Genomic DNA, 15,554 nt, shown 5'->3' with positions numbered 1-15,554 from the left:
AGTGCCTTCCCCTGCTTCCCCTCACCTCCCCTGCCCCAGCCCCTTTTGGTGTAACACCTCTCTCCTTGCCTTTCCAGGGCTCATTCCTCCAAGTCCGCTCTGCTGCCGGGAGCAGGTGAGTTTGGCTTCTCCCGTGAGTTGTGCTGGCTGGCAGGTCGGCAGCTCTTCCACCGCTGCTTTTTGGGGCAGAGGGTAGGGTTTGGGGGTTTTTGGTTCCTTCCCTGAAGCAGTCACATAGTGGGGGGTTAACCAGCTAATTAGCTCCAAAGGACAGTCTCCAGTTAACTAGCACCTCTCAGTGGGAGTCTGCGAAGGAGGGGATGTTCTGAGCAAAGCCACTCTGGGTTTTCTGCTAGGTCTTTCAGCTTTTGCCTTCTGTCTTTCACTGCCTCCATCTCTTCTGTCTTCATTTTCCCTGACCTCGTTATCCCTTTCTCTCTCCCTTTCTGGAAGGACAGAGAAGTGGCTTCTCCTGTGTAGGAGGGAGCTGAAGAAATGAGCTTGGAGGTATCACCATTAATCAGCCCAGGAGGATGAGAGGATCTAAGGGATGAAGGAAGTTACACAAGCCCTTTTCTTTTCACAGAAGGGAGCCCTGAGAAGCTAAAGGATTCCTCTGAGACACCTCGGCAGATAGTTCCTCTTCCATTGTCATCCTCACCACCGTGTTTGGATGTCAGCTCTGTCCACCAAGCAGGATGTCAAAGTAAGAGGAACTGCTTGCAGGAAAGGGGAAAATTAATCTTGTTTTAGGAAGAACGCCTTGCCTAGTTTAGCAGCATCCTTGGAGCCGTCCCTGCCCGTGTTTCCTTTCCTGTGGACTGACAGACCAGTCTGCACTTTCCTTCCCCTAAGTTGGACAAAGCTAGCCAGAGGTGTTGGCATTCAGCACCACTTAATCCTCTGCTCTCCTCCACTGAGCTGCTGGCACAGCTTCTCTGAGGGCTATGGTAAATACAGTGTTGGACATACCCAGTAGGAAATGTCTGCTTTGCCCTCCACCCTAGCAGATGGACTGTTACACAGAGCAGGAGAATGACACTGCCAGAAATCAAAGGGTCAGTCACACATGAAGTGGTCCTGAAGGACACGGATGGCTCTGTCCTCCCACTGATTTTTCTCTTCAGGTATTTTCTCTGAATCGGACAAAGAGGAGGAAGCAGGTCTGCCAGGCAGCAGCAGGATGGTGGCAAACGGAGACAAAGATGCCTCGGTCCTTGTGGTGGAGTCAGTCAGAAACGAGGAGCTTCTCGTGAGGTCCAAAGTGAGGCAGGAGAGCTCAAGGTCTCCTGGGGAATCAGCAAATGGTATATCAGCCATCTTGTACAGAGCTTGGCTCCTTAGGGGCACGACGTGTGCAGGCCTGCGTGGCAGCTTGGTCTATCCCTGAAAAATAAAAAAAGATCGTTATTAATATGGTACAGATAGACCTGGACACGTGCTCTGAGTTGTGGGACGAAGGGCAGCAATGTGTTCCTCAGGGCTCTTCCCTTGGGTGCGATTTACCAAAGGAAGTCAGTATTGAGGGACACTCCTGTTGGTCCCCAAGACTGCTTGTTTTTCTGGCTCTTCCCCTGCTGCTGCTTCTAGGCACACCAGAAGCCCCCCCTTCAGCTTGGAGCCAATATCATCTCCAAGTGGCACGTTCTATTAAACCCGGCTGAAATTAAAGCTCCCAATGTCTCTATTAATAGATGCACAGCCTCAAAGCTGCAGCAGTTTGTGGCGAGCTGCCAGAAGCAGGCAGCTGCCAGCACTCAGCCCCAGGCAGGACTTGTTGGAAAGCTTCAACATGAAACTGTGCCTCCGCTGCTCTCGTTACAGACCTTTCTAGCTGTGTGGCTTATGCTTTCCCAGCGGTGCCCAGGGCACGCAGCGTGGATGCCCTGAAGCTGTTTGCAGCGTGTTGTGGCTGAGCAGGATGATGGGGGGAGATGGATGTTCCTCCTTTGCTCCTGGAAAGCTGGTGCTTTTCCTATGGCCAGTCATGTAGGCACACGTGTGACGCTGCGGTCGGATTTTTGCCTCTTTTGTTCAGCACCTGAACAGACAGCAAGCCACAGCCTAGCTGCTGCTCCCAAACCCTTTCGAGGAGCAGCATCCCATAGGTACTGTCTTCTTCTTTGTGTGGCAGAACCCAGAAAGGAGACCATAACTCCCAAGTCCCAATGCTCCGTCCGCCCAGATTCCTACCGGCATTTCACTCCTCGCTTTAAGGCATCGGTGCTCCCCCAGGTGAGAGTTGTGCCAGGGCTGGTTACCTGGGCAGGTGGCAAACAGGCATTTTGGGGCTTGGGTAGGTGGATTTTCCAAATTGTTTCCATTTTGTTCGGTTTGAAAGTAATTTGTGAAATATACCCCTGGGCCTGATGTTCAATTAGAAACTCCTAACATTAGTTCCCCTTTCTCCTCTACATGCAGCTCTTTCCAGACTAGTAAAAAGTGAGTTGTGATCAACTCTTTTTCTGTTCAGCAAATCTACATACATTTTTATTCAAAAGAAATGGAAATGGCATGTGCTATTGAAAGTGAAAGACGAGTGAGCAATGGAGTGATTCATCACGCACCCATATTTGTGAGCAGATGCGTTGGCAGAGCAGGCTGGGGAAGGCAATCCATCGAGCGTAGTGAAGATAGTCAAGGCACAGCCCTCGCTCTGATAACAAACAGAGCAATAATAAAACAGAAACGTACTCAACCTTTTCCTAAGCTCTGCTGTTCGCAGTGCTGGGAGAAAAGCTACATTCAGCTTGCACCCTCAATTCTCTCCTCTGTCCCTCCACCTGGTAGCATTTTTTCCCCCCCACTGTCTTCCTATTGAAACATCTACATCCCCGAGTCAGCAAAACCCATTGAACTCTTTCCCAGCAGGATTAGCAGCTGCTCGTCGGCTGGGCAGTTGCTGCCAGCCTGTTTTGTGCCCCATCTGAAAGCATCTGTGCCTGCTTTAGCTGGTGCAGTTTCTCTTTTGTATGTATAAGTGTGCACTTTGGTATTCATCTGTTGTTGTGTTGAACTTGGATTGCGTGAGTATTGGCATGGATTTGCGTGTTGTGTGTGTGAGAATGTGTGCGTGCTTGTGCGCATGCTTTTTCTTACGTGGGTGTTGAATGTACCTGACAGGGCCATCCTTCAGGAACTTATTATGAGCCAGTGTCTATTTTTCTTGCAGAGTTTCTTATCTCCTCCAGCTGGCAGTGAGGTCTTGAAGCTGAAAGGAGTGATTGGCTACAATGGGAACGGCAGAGGGAATATGGTGTGGAACCCAGACACAGGTACAGCGGGACGGCTCTGGAGAGGCGCGTACTCTGTGTGTACTGAGCCACGTGTGATCTTGTTCTTGGGTTGGGAGCTTTGCTTTAACACAGGGGTTCTTTGTGTTGGTAAAATCCAGTAACCCTGCTTCTTTCCTATTTGCAAACATTAGTTGATACGGGCAGGCTCAGGCTTCAGTTGCTGAGTGGACAGAGCAGAAGGGAAAGCTCTCGTGAAGGCCATCTTGCCTCCTTTCTCCAGGCTGGAGTGATGCCCAACAGCTTTGCTTCACTTACATTAGGAGAAGTGAGATTTTACTCCACTCTCAACCTGATAGGAAGGATGCTGACAAGCTGTGTAGAAGATTCAGCTTTTATGTATTACTGAAAAAAAGAATTTTCCTGAATTGCAATGTAGATTGTAGTGGGTGTTGTATGTGAAGCCTTTACATGAAAACATCCCGTCTCCTCCTTCTCTGCCAGGCTTCTTTGCCTACACCTGTGGCTGCATCATTGTGGTTGAAGACCTGCACTCGGGATCACAGAATCACTGGCTGGGCCACGCAGAGGAGATCTCTACACTCACCATCAGCCACGATGCCCAGGTAGGAGAGGCTTCTGCTGCCCCGGGCTGGGTTTTGTCTGTGTTGCTTTGGGCTAAAGGAATGTCACAGACTAAAATCCCATTTGTCCGTTCCTTCTGCTGCGTGGAGGCCCGGGGTTATGGAAGTACAGTCAATGGTTCTGGAGCCTAGCTAGCCATTGTGCTGGCTCAGCGTGACAGCAAAGGCTGCTCCCTTCCTCTGGGTGATGCTGCCATTCCCTCCTGCTGTCAGCTGATGGGTGTTCTCACAGAATTTTCCATTTTCCGGCTGCATCGCTTTGATTTGAGACGAGTAATTGCTAAGACTAACTAATGAAGTGTTCTCTAATTACTTACCAAGGTCTCAGTGGCAACATACTGTTCTGTTAGGTTCTTGCCTCTGCCTCAGGAAAGAGGAATGGAGACTCTCATTGTCAGATCTGCATCTGGAACATCCAGGATGGGGTTTGCACAGCAAGTCTCTTCCATCACGAGACGCAAGTACAAGCCATGGCATTCTCTCGGGACGACAGGTTCCTTGTTACCCTGGGTGAGTACACCAGCTGTGGGTGCGGGAGTACACCCTAGAGTAGACAGCTCTTGGGAGATGTGTAATACCTGCCAGATACGGACCAGGCTTGTGGGTATGAAGCTGTTGCTTGGTAGCCTCAGGACAATGGATAATGCAGCGTGTAAAGCTGCAGGTGATCTTGGGTCTGCCTGGGAGTGAGTGCCTGCAGAGGTACTCCTGGCAGCTGCGGGTGCTTCCCGGCGCTGTCGGCAGCGGTTCGAGGGGAAGCGCTCACCCTGTGCGTCTCAACCGCAGGCGTGAACACTGGGCTCCCCCAGCTCCCCTTCAGTTCTTTCTCATTGCCCCAGCTAGCTCATTTTTCTTGAAGTGACACCTTTCTTTTCCTGGCTCACTAGCATTTGTTAAGCCTGTGTAAATAGTTTGCAGTTACTATATATAGTGTCCAAAGGGAAAAGCCTTCTTCTGGAGTTCTTATTGCTGCTTAGGTGGAATTGCATAGAAGTAGCCAGGCTTCAAACTGTGAGCCTCCTGCCAGGCAGCAATGCCAGCACACGATGGACGCTCAAGCTGTCTGTTTTGTTTAGGCAGGGGACATTTAAAGGACAAATATGCAATTAATAAGTTCTTGTTTTGCATGAGAGAGGACCTGTGGAGGAGGCAATACACTCTCTCTGGGCTGGTAAACCTGCCCTTGGAAAAAAAGCAAATGTTGCTGGAGAGAAAGAGAGCTTTGTGCTCCTCAGGGAGCAGCGTGGGAGAGGAGCCCTCCTCCAGCTCCGGTCTGGGCTGCAGAGAAGAGAAGAGCTGAAAGTCTCCACCGAGCTTGTGGAGCCTGGGAAAGGCAGCAGGAGAGCACTGTCCTCTGGAGCTGGCCAGGAGCTGGCAATGTTTGCCATCACCAAGGCCTGTGTCTTCCGCTAGCCACCCAGATATGGTGGCTTCCATTAAGGCCCGCTCCCATCTCAGCTTTGACCTCAGCAAAGGTGACATCCCTTTCTTATTTTAAGACTGTTGTTAACCCTGAGTGCACAGTATCACCGGAGGGCTTGTGTGGGGCATACGTGGAGGCGTGCAGTAGCTCCTAAGGATGTAGAAACAGCAGAAAACCTGCTCTGCCTGCTGAAATCCCTACCGTGCTGTGGTGGGCTGACCCCGGCTGGACACCAGGTGCCCTCCGAGCTGCTCTATCGCTGCCCTGCTCAGCTGGACAGGGGAGACAGAATATAACAAAAGGCTCGTGGGTGGAGATAAGGACAGGGAGATCACTCAGCAGTTACTGTCACGGGCAAAACAGACTCAGCTTGGGGAAAGTAACTTAATTTATTGCCAATCAAATCAGAGTAGGGTAATGAGAAATAAAACAGATCTTCCTGAGCCTTCCTCGTGGGCTCAGCTTTGCTCACAATTTCTCTCCCTCCTCTCCACCAGCAGTGCAGGGGGGCAGGGTTGGGGGTTGCAGTCAGTTCATCACCCGCTGTTTCTGTCGCTCCTTCCTCCTCACACTCTTCCCCTGCTCCAGCGTGGGCTCCCTCCCACAGGAGACAGTCTTTCATGAACTTCTCCATGAGTCCTTCCCACAGGCTGCAGTTCTTCAAGAACTGCTGCAGCGTGGGTCCCTCCTGTGGGCTGCAGCCCTTAAGGCACAGACTGCTGCAGTGTGGGTTCCCTGTGGGGTCACAAGTGCTGCCAGCGAACCTGCTCTGGCGTGGGCTCCCCACGGGTCACAGCCTCCTTCGGGCACCTCCCTGCTCCACCATGGGGTCCTCCTCAGGCTGCAGGTGGGCATTTGCTCCACCGATGACGTCCGTGGGTTGCCGGAGCACAGCCTGCCCTCTCACCACGGGCTGCCAGGGCAATCTGCTCCGGTGCCTGGAGCACCTCCTCCCCCTCCTTCTTCACTGACCTTGGTGTCTGCACAGTTGTTTCTCTCACATATTGCCACTCCTCTCTCCTGCTGCCATTCCTCTCCCCCAGGCTTTTTTCCCCCTCTCTTATTAAATATGTTATCACAGAGGCGTTACCACCGTTGCTGATGGGCTCAGCCTTGGCCAGTGGCAGGTCCATCTTGGAGCCAGCTGGCCTTGGCTCTACCAGACTCAGGGGAAGCTTCTAGCAGCTTCTCACAGAAGCCACCCCTGTAGCCCCCCCACTATCAAAACCTTGCCCCACAAACCCAATGCACATGCCAGCCATCGGCTGGTCTGAGCGCCAGCTGCAGACCCCACTGCAGGGCCAGATTTGCTACAGCCTCCAGCATGAGGTGTTGGGCCACTTATATCTGCCCTCAACTCGGATGAGGACCCATCACGTCATGCAGCTTTTGCTGAGCACACAAGGAGCCGTGTCCATGCCTGGGACGGTGTTCGCAGCAGTTGTCCCCGAGCAACTGGACAATGGAGTGTCACAGCTGATGCGTGTGTGTGGTGTGTGTGCTTGTGAGCATCCTGAGGCTGCAGGATTTCCTCCTACTGTCATTCATGTTCTACCTAGGGGACTACAGCGATCAAACCATTGCTCTGTGGAATACCTACACTTATGAACTCGTGTCATCGATTTGTATCTCGGAGCCAGTCCATGACGTGGCTTTTAGTCCTCTTTCTCACAGAGAACTGGCCTGCGTGGGGAAGGGAGCTGTGATGTTTTGGCTGTTGGAGCAACAGGGAGCTGATGTCAACCTCAAGGTAAACCTCAGCTTTACTTTCTTTTAAACTTTCTGTTCGGCATCTCTGACTTATTTTCCAAGCCCCTGGTGAGTGTGATGCCCCCACAGGTCCGTGAGAGCTGATGATTTCTCTTAGGGAGATGATGTTGGCTGGCCATGAGTGGCTTTCAGTTGTATTTGAGGCATTAACTGCATGAGCTGAGGGTAGGAGGAGGGTTTTTTTTTCCCTTGTAGTTAAGCACTGTATTCTCTTTGACATTTCTGTTTTATGTGCTCCGGCAGGTTCATCAGGCCCCTGCCCCGGACGTGTTGGGGCCGGTGGAGCTGACCTCTCTTTGTTATGGTGCCGACACTCTTCTTTATAGTGGGACCAACTCAGGCCAGATCTGCGTGTGGGACACTGAGACTAATTGCTGCTTCATGACGTGGGAAGCTGATGAGGGCGAGATTGGTGGGTGCAAATGCCCTGAGCTTCTGTCAGGGCTGTAACAAATTCCATGGGAACTCATTAGGAAAGAAGAGCAATGAGCTTGCAGGCCTCTGATTTCAGCTGTGCTCAGAAAACCAGTTTGCTGTGTCAGATACAAGATGCGTGGGGTGGCAATGGATCTGGGTTTCCTCGTCAGAACTGGGGGATGTGCCTCCAGTCTGTAAAAACGCTGGGTATTGGGCTGTAGAAGACCCCCACTGCCCTGCCCAAATGAATCGGTGGCCTGGCTGTCAGGAGCACAACTTGGGTGATGGCTGAGAGCGGTGGATATTCACGGGTGCCCTTTGTTCCCCTGTGGCCTCCCAGGTGTGCTGGTGTGTCGGCGCAGCAGGCTGGTGAGCGGCAGCAACACCAAACGCATCCGCCTGTGGGCAGTGGCCACCGTGCAGGAGCTGAGGCTGAAAGGTCCCGATGCCAGGTAGGAGGTCGTGGCCCCAGCGTCCCCACTGTGCTCACACCCGGCTCACCGTGCTCTGGAGAGGCTCTTCCCCTCGTCCGGCAGCTCCCAGGACCTGTCTGAGAGGTGGCTTTTTACAGACAGACACCGGCTCTGCCTGCAACTACGCTGCTCCTGTTGCTCTTCATCCTTAGCTTTTCCTCTCCATCCTGTGACTACTGATTCTTTCTGTCTCAGTCTTTTTGCTGAATTTTTGCCACAGATAGCTGTGAACCCTCTTAATACTGGAAACGGGTAGAGTTTATCACGCCTGTTGGTGATTTGTAGGAACTCCTTTAAGAGAAGTAGTGAAAATACATTGTGTTTGTTTCTTCCCTCATGCTATTGCATCCCCTTTTTTCTTTCTTTCTTTCTTAAAGAAGATGGTTGCAGTGTAAATGCAACGGTAGTCACTGTTCAATGCACAGGAACCCCTCATTGAACCATTTAGCTGCAAATCCATGACTGGGCTCATCAGAAGATAACATTTAAAGGAGGCAGAGTGGCTGTTCCAGCAGCTGAGCCAGTCTTCCTTGCATCCTCCTTTCCTCCAGGTCTAGCTCGGTCCTGCTAGAACATGAGATCACCCTCGATGGGACCATAGTCAGCGCGGCCTTCGATGACTCTCTAGAAATGGGAATTGTGGGCACCACGGCAGGAACACTGTGGTATGTCAACTGGACGGAGAGCACAAGCATCCGACTAATCAGCGGCCACAAGAACAAGGTTAGAGGGGCTGGACGGGGGTGGTTTGTCCCGCAGAGCAGCGAGTGCTGTGTGTGCTGTCCGTGCGCCAGGAAGCGTGTGCGGGCTGCGGAAGCGTTCCCTGGTCTGGCCACGGGAGAGGTCAGGGAGCTGCAGGGCTTGGTAGTGCTGACAGGACGGCATGGAGGAGTCTACAGGGAACTGGGCACACTGAGGAGTCCAACATCAAGAAGTCTGAGCTCATCTGCTCCAGGCTTAGGTCTTTAACGGCCTTGGCCTGGGAGCAGCTGTGGGCCTTTCTGCTGGAGCAATCACTATGGCTTCACTCCCGAGTGCTGTGACTTCTGCTACCTGGATATCCATATTGGATAACATTTTGTTTACCTAAGACATAAAAAAAAAACCAAGTGAAGAATGACTTGAATTTTGCTGTTGCTTTGGGGTGTCTTTATGGTACAGAGAAAAGATTTCAAATCGTAGAAGAGAAAGTATTTTACTTACACCTACATTGCATAGTGCCTGCTCCTAGCTTTGGGGTTAGGTTTACTGGTTTCCATTACAAGGCTAGTTGTAAGCCTGAGATTTAAGGACAACCAAAGCACACCACCTTCTTTTATGTCTGGGGCTTCTTGTCTGGTGTCTCCCATGAGAGGGGTCCTCGGGGGCAAGAGGGCAGAGGAGCTGATGTCCCCTAGGCTGTGGCATTTGTAGGGCCCCTGTTCCCCATCTCTGTTCCTGCTGCAGGTGACCGAAGTGTGCTTCAGTCCTGACGAGACTCACTGCGCGACGTGTGGGGAAGATGGCAGCGTGAGGATTTGGTCTCTGGGCAGCATGGAGCTGGTGGTACAGTTCCAGGTGCTCAACCAGGTAATTGTTTGTGGTACGTCAATCTCTTCCTCTTGGCAGAGGGCACGGTCCACTGCTTGGGAGTGCAAGGACTGCTGTGTCCTCGCAGCGTAGACTAAAGCTGGAGAAATACTTGCAGGTGGAGCCTTTAGTGCACTTGATTGCACAATCCTGTTACCTTCACTGTGCCATCGGGTCTCTGCCCTGGTTGCTTTGCAGAGCTGCCAGTGCCTGGCCTGGAAGCCTCGTCCCGTTGTTGCATGGGGAGCTGAGAGCCAGCACGTAGTGGCAGGGTACAGCGATGGCACCATCCGTGTGTTCAGCATTTCCAGGACAGAGATGGAGCTGAAAATGCACCCCCATGCCGCTGCACTGACAGCAATTGCCTACTCCACAGACGGTGAGACTGCCTGTTAAAACTGGGGAGATGTTGCCAAGGGGAGCACCCCAAGGTTGTGCCTGGGTTACCCTGACCCCCAGCTGCTCTGCATGCTGGCAACCTGCCCAAAAACCTGGGGCCAGGGAGAGCCAGAGAACTTGTATTGATGAACTTTTCTGGGGTTATTTAGTCTGGAGAAGAGGAGGCTGAGGGGAGACCTCATCGCCCTCTACAACTCCCTGAAAGGAGGGTGCAGAGAACTGGGGATGAGTCTCTTGAACCAAGTAATAAGCGATAGGACAAGAGGGAATGGCCTCAAGTTGCACCAGGGAAGGTTTAGACTGGATATTAGGAAGTATTTCTTTCCAGAAGGGGTTGTTGGGCATTGGAATGGGCTGCCCAGGGCAGGGGGGGAGTCCCCATCCCTGGAGGGGTTGAAGAGTTGGGTTGACCCAGTGCTGAGGGATCTGGTGGAGTTGGGAACGGTCAGGGTGAGGTTCATGGTTGGACTGGAGGATCTTCAAGGTCTCTTCCAACCTTGATGATTCTGTGGTTCTGTGAGCTGTGGCAGCTCTGCCAGCTGAGCATGTGGTAAATGGGACACAGGAGGTACATTGGCAGTGGCACAGCGAAGGGGTTTGGGTACAAGCAGCATTCCTTTGTGTCCTGCTTACAATCTGCAGTGGCTGCTCTTCAGCGTGGTGTTTTAGTGGATGTCGCAGACATCTCCTCCTATCTAACCTTTGACTTGGATGTTCCCAGCCTTTCATGATGTTTTGGGACACCAGTATCCCACAATCTTGGACCTTTCTCCTACGGGCTTTTTCTTCTCCTACAAGAAGTGTCCCATTCTTTTCTCTCCTCTGCCCACAGGAGAAATGATCTTATCAGGGGGTAAGGACGGGCTCGTGGCCATCAGCAGCCCTCGCACTGGGATGACTATCCGCGTCCTCGCTGACCACAAAGGCTCCCCCATCACTGTTCTCCAGTGCACCCGGAAGCAGGTGAGTCCTCACCCTCTGCCCTGGTGCTGTGCCCCGGGTGTCACTGCACAGCTGTGGGGAGCAGCAGCAGCGGGGCTGGGTTGGTCAGTGAGTTTGCTTCGTTGTCCCTCACCTTTCGTCTTGGGGCCTCCATCCCCTCCAGTAACTTCTGTTCAGTTTTTCTAGGGATGTCTTTGGTGGGGTGAGGTGGCAGGTGTTGCAGGTGCAACCCTGAGCAAGGCTGTGCCTGCGGGCAGGGGGACCTTTGGTGGCTGTTGTAGACACGCCGCACGCAGATGTGATGTGTGCCTGCACCACAGGCTCTCGGAGAGCAGCACCCCTGAGAGCAGCCCAGGCTGTGAGCTTTCAGCCCCCATGCCCCCGAGAAAGGGCTCAGTGTGCTTTCCTCACGTTGCTCCTTGGCAGCCTGGCCTCCTGTGGGTAGCTGGCTCTCTGTACAGTTCCTCTGTGGGGCTGGGAAGACTTGGTGGGGCAGCAGTGTGATGGTTTAACATCTCCTTTGCCCTTCTCTTCATGGAGAGTCTTTTTCCTTTGCACAGTGGAAATGAGAATAATTTTGCCTAAGTTTTCAGGCTTTAAAATCATCCATGCTGCAAGGCTGTGTTCCCTGGTAATTCTAGACTTAGGAGGTCCTCCTCAGTTTTAGGTGAAGGACATTGTTAGGGGACACAGAGTATCTGCAAGGGCTCCCCTAGGAGATGTGTAGATCCGGAGGGATCCCAGGGAAGAGATCTGTGTCGTTCAGGCCAGGCGCTTGCTCCTCCTCCAGCAGCCTCTTCTGCCGGTGCTCTCAGCCCGGAGCGTGCTGCCAGTTCCAATACCACGGCTTTCTTGTTCTATTTTGTTCTAAGGGACTTTAAGCACTGCCCAAATGGAGGTTAATCCTGGCATTGATCCCCTATGGCATAAGGCCTGTGTTCCCAGGAGTTCCTGCCCCACGCTAGCTCTAGTGGCAGCTTTTTCTAAAGCTTCTGTACTGCCAGAGTCACAGTGTTGCGTTTATCTTCCGTAGTACCGTGACTTTGGGGTGGAAGGAGGCGAGCTCTGGCTGGCCACCAGCTCGGACCGGCGGGTCAGCGTCTGGGCCTCCGACTGGCTGAAGGATAAGTGTGAACTCCTTGACTGGCTCAGCTTCCCAGCTCCTGCCAGCCCCGAGGTGAGCATGGTGCTGCCAGCCTCTGCCTGCTCCTGGCACGGGAGGGATGCTTCAGGGCTCTGGGTGGGATGGGGCCAAAGAGAGATTGCGTGCTTAGGAAAGTCATCTTTGTTAGTTCTGCTGCTCAGAGAGTGTCTTGTTAATGCACCTTCTGGCGTGTCAAAAGGCAGTGGGAGTTGTTAGCAGTGCCTAACTGCCGGGAAGCACTGACTCTGTAAGCCTCAGGAGTCAAAAAATGCATCTGCAAATAGCTGACACCCCTGTGCTACGCAAAACAGAGCACAGGCAGTGGTGAGCACAGTGCACAGAAGAGACACCTGATTATAAGCATGCTGCTAACTTTGGTGCTCCCAAAGAGCATAAATATTCAGCGCCAGGAGCCCAGTGACGGGTTCACAGAGCCACGTACCGTAGCCCTGTTTGTCTGTGATGCTTTGCAGAACCCTTTGGCTCCAACCCAGGTGTGAGATTTGGGCAACCGGACCCCTGCTAGAAATGGAGGAGGGTCTGTATTGGAGGGGACGTGGAGATGGTACCTGGTACACGTGACATTGGCATGCAGAAGGGAGCTGGGTCTTTTGGGGGGTCAAGTGGTGGTGCCTCAGCCTGCCACCCTCAGGGCCAAGCACCGTCCGGACCCATACGGCACTTGGGTTCTGTCAATGTTTCTTTGGTTTGTTTCCACAATGATGGATTTCTTCTCCATGAAGGAAACTCACTACAGGTCTCCCCACAGTGAACAGGGGAAGGATTGATCTTGTATCCACTCCTAAAGATCTCTCTTCTGGGCTCTATTTTCTTGTATTAAACCAATCCATAACCCAATCCCACCTTCAAGACAACACAGCAATAACGCCTCGGTGGAAATTCAACCTCTTGGACCCTCATGTGTCCCGCTCCTATGATAGTAAACAATTTGCTTCAGGTTTCCATGGCAGTGTGTGGTTGCTCCTTGCTTTGCTGTGAGCACGTTTGAGGTGGCAACACAAGAGGGAGGAAACAGCCTCCATCATACTAATTTCCTGCTGCTTGGGCACCTGCACCCCAAGGGCTGGTGTCCCTCCATGCTCTCATTTTGTCCCCCACTGTGTTGGGTCAGGCTGGAGGAGCTAGCCTCAATCTTGTCCCCTTTGGTTTCCCTCACCAGGGTCTCAGCAGCCTCCCACCCAGCCTGGCCGCATTCTGCCCTTGGGAACCCGGTACCCTGGTCTATGTCGGCTTTGGGATGCAGAAGGAAGCCTTGTTCTACAGTCTGCACAAGAAACAGGTACTCGTGCCCTGCCAGAGTGGCGTGGGCACTCCTCTGCTGCTGCAGGGCTGTGGCCACGTTAAATGAGGTGCAGTGGGGGGAGGCAGTGCTGCCCTACCTGTAAAACCAAGTCTGAAGGTGTGGGGTGGACTCAGGCAAGCAGCCGCTCAGGGCAACAGCTTTTCATCTCAGAAGCTCCCGAGTCTGGCCCAGGTGAGCAGCAGGGCCCTGCCCCTGCCTTGGGCTGCGTCTGGGCAGGCTGCCAGTCCCCGCTGCCGCCCTGCTGCCTTTCCATCCGACCGGAGGGGAAGGTGTTTGCTTTCAGGAGCGCTAACAGTCTCTAAATCGTTGAGTGGAGTCTCCTCTGGAAAGTCAATGCCTTTGGCACGTTTCTGAGGTGCTGTGCATCTGTCAGCCTTCCCTTTGAGAGGAGCCCCTTACCCTCCTAACGACTGTCACTGTAGCAGCTCTGGTCTCCCACCTTCTCATTTCTGAGGTGTTGGTGTGTTTCTCTTGCTGGAGCGCAGGTAGTTCAGAAGATTTCCTTGCCGTACTTCGCCACATCACTCAGCTTGTCTCCTGCAGCGCATTTCATGGCTGTCGGCTTCGGCGGTGAGTACCAGAGGGTGCTGTGGGCTCTGCTGCCCAGGCTGCCTTGTCCTCAGGTTACCTTCAGTGGGGAGGGATCTCCCCTTCTTCCTGCAAGGGGGGGGAAACCAAGTGTCCTTTTTCCTTTAAATGAGAGAGACGTGCACACACACCAGCCCCTATCCTCAGACCCTGGGACTGCGGGCAGGGTATGCGTCAGGCAAGGAGAAAGCTCTGGGAGACTCATAGGTCAGAAACGAGATGCATGAGCTCAATCCCATTTGTCAATGAGCAAGATTTGTCATTCGAATGACTTCTTGGGGTTACGGGCTGTCTTCATCTCAGCAGCTGTGTGAGTTACAGCCCGGGAGGCAGAAGGAACCTTCCCGCAGCACAGGGACAATCAGCACCCTTCGCCTAGCAAGGGCACCTTCCTCCTGTAGCTGTTTGTATCTGCCTGGGGAGGCAGCATTTATATCCATCCACCTCTGACAGCAGCTCCTGAGAGCGGGGTGAGTTCCACGCCTGCCCCGCTGCTGCAGGGCACCCACTAAGCCCAGACCCAGGTGCTTCAGGGTGGGGTGTGAGACAGCAGAGCTGCACTAACCTGTGCTGCCGCATCCATCACTGCAGCATGACAGTCTGACACACAGCGTGGAGCTGCCCTGTCGTGCTCTCTCCCCATTACCAGCTGTTAATTGCTTCGGCAAGAAGCTGTCCCCTGTCACTCAGCTTATTGACGCGCAGCTCAGCAGGGGCGAGAGGGCCCAGGGGGTGACTGGGAACGGTGCTCCTGGCAGGGACAATCCCCGTGGTGGCAGAACCTCCTTTCCCCGACGCTGAGCACCCTCCTTTCCCCACAGAACGGCTGCTGAGGCTGCTGCGCTGCCCCGCCAGCCACGCGCAGGACTACGCCGGCCATGATGACGTTGTCCACCTCTGCCGCTTTGCCCCCTCTGGCTGCCGCCTCCTCACGGCCTCCCACAGCGCTGTCCTCGTCTGGGAGCTCACGGGGGGCTGAGCTGGGAGCCCCCTGAGCCAGCGGCACTTCTCCAGCGGGGCAGGAAGGCTGGTGGCAGCCCCCTGGCCAGGCCCCAGCTCCTGGGTGAGGCCCTGGATCAGGCCTCAACCAGGCCTCAGCCCCCCCCTCCGCTCCCCCGGCAGGTGGCTGGGGCCGGACGCGGCGGCGGGCCCGCAGGCCAGGCCCGGGCGGTTGCGGGATGTGTTTTCGGCCCTATTTGCCGTTTTGGTTTTCGTTAATAAAAACATTGAAGGCTGGAGGTCTGTGGGTGCTGCGCGCCGCCCCCGCCCGCCAGGGGGCGCCGCTCTGCCCGCGCCGCTCTGCGCCGCCGCTCGCTGGTGTGACCGGAAGTGGGGGGGGAGGCGGCGGCGGCCCCGGGAGCGGCGGCGGCGCCGCCATGAAGCGGGACGTGCGCATCCTGCTGCTGGGGGAGGGTAAGGCGGGCGGCGGGGGCATGCCGGGGGGGGGCTCCCGGGGCCCTCCGGGCGGCCAGGGGCCCGCGGGGGGCAGCCCGGCACCGGGAGGGCCTCGCCCGCGGGGGAAGCCGGGGGGGAGCGGCTGGGCCTGCTCGTGGCACCGGCCCCGGGGGGCTTGGCGGGGCGGGAGGTGTGGGCCCCCCCCCCCCCCCCCCCGTGACGGCCCTGGTAGC

At 54.4% G+C, this 15,554-nt stretch overlaps 1 protein-coding gene across 2 annotated transcripts in view; it reads left to right on the top strand.

Annotated features, from left to right (window-relative positions):
• Positions 1–15,554, top strand: part of LOC141930496 (mitochondrial Rho GTPase 2) — a 45,173-nt gene that overhangs the window by 16,663 nt on the left and 12,956 nt on the right. Inside the window, exons 25-41 of one of the 2 annotated variants that reach the window (XM_074841422.1) lie at positions 78–115; positions 587–706; positions 1,128–1,307; positions 2,135–2,235; positions 3,173–3,275; positions 3,738–3,859; positions 4,228–4,387; positions 6,860–7,050; positions 7,314–7,482; positions 7,828–7,939; positions 8,512–8,683; positions 9,407–9,529; positions 9,728–9,908; positions 10,761–10,891; positions 11,904–12,047; positions 13,195–13,314; positions 13,824–13,908. In XM_074841422.1, coding sequence (XP_074697523.1) covers positions 78–115; positions 587–706; positions 1,128–1,307; positions 2,135–2,235; positions 3,173–3,275; positions 3,738–3,859; positions 4,228–4,387; positions 6,860–7,050; positions 7,314–7,482; positions 7,828–7,939; positions 8,512–8,683; positions 9,407–9,529; positions 9,728–9,908; positions 10,761–10,891; positions 11,904–12,047; positions 13,195–13,314; positions 13,824–13,908 — 2,252 coding nt within the window. Of the gene's footprint in view, positions 1–77; positions 116–586; positions 707–1,127; positions 1,308–2,134; positions 2,236–3,172; positions 3,276–3,737; positions 3,860–4,227; positions 4,388–6,859; positions 7,051–7,313; positions 7,483–7,827; positions 7,940–8,511; positions 8,684–9,406; positions 9,530–9,727; positions 9,909–10,760; positions 10,892–11,903; positions 12,048–13,194; positions 13,315–13,823; positions 13,909–15,255; positions 15,340–15,554 lie in introns of those variants that run through there. The other variant, XM_074841421.1, reaches the window with a different exon arrangement.

This window comes from Strix aluco, chromosome 15 (genome assembly GCF_031877795.1).
Source record: "Strix aluco isolate bStrAlu1 chromosome 15, bStrAlu1.hap1, whole genome shotgun sequence".
NCBI lineage: Eukaryota > Metazoa > Chordata > Aves > Strigiformes > Strigidae > Strix > Strix aluco.
This window is presented reverse-complemented; position numbering and strand designations above follow the sequence as displayed.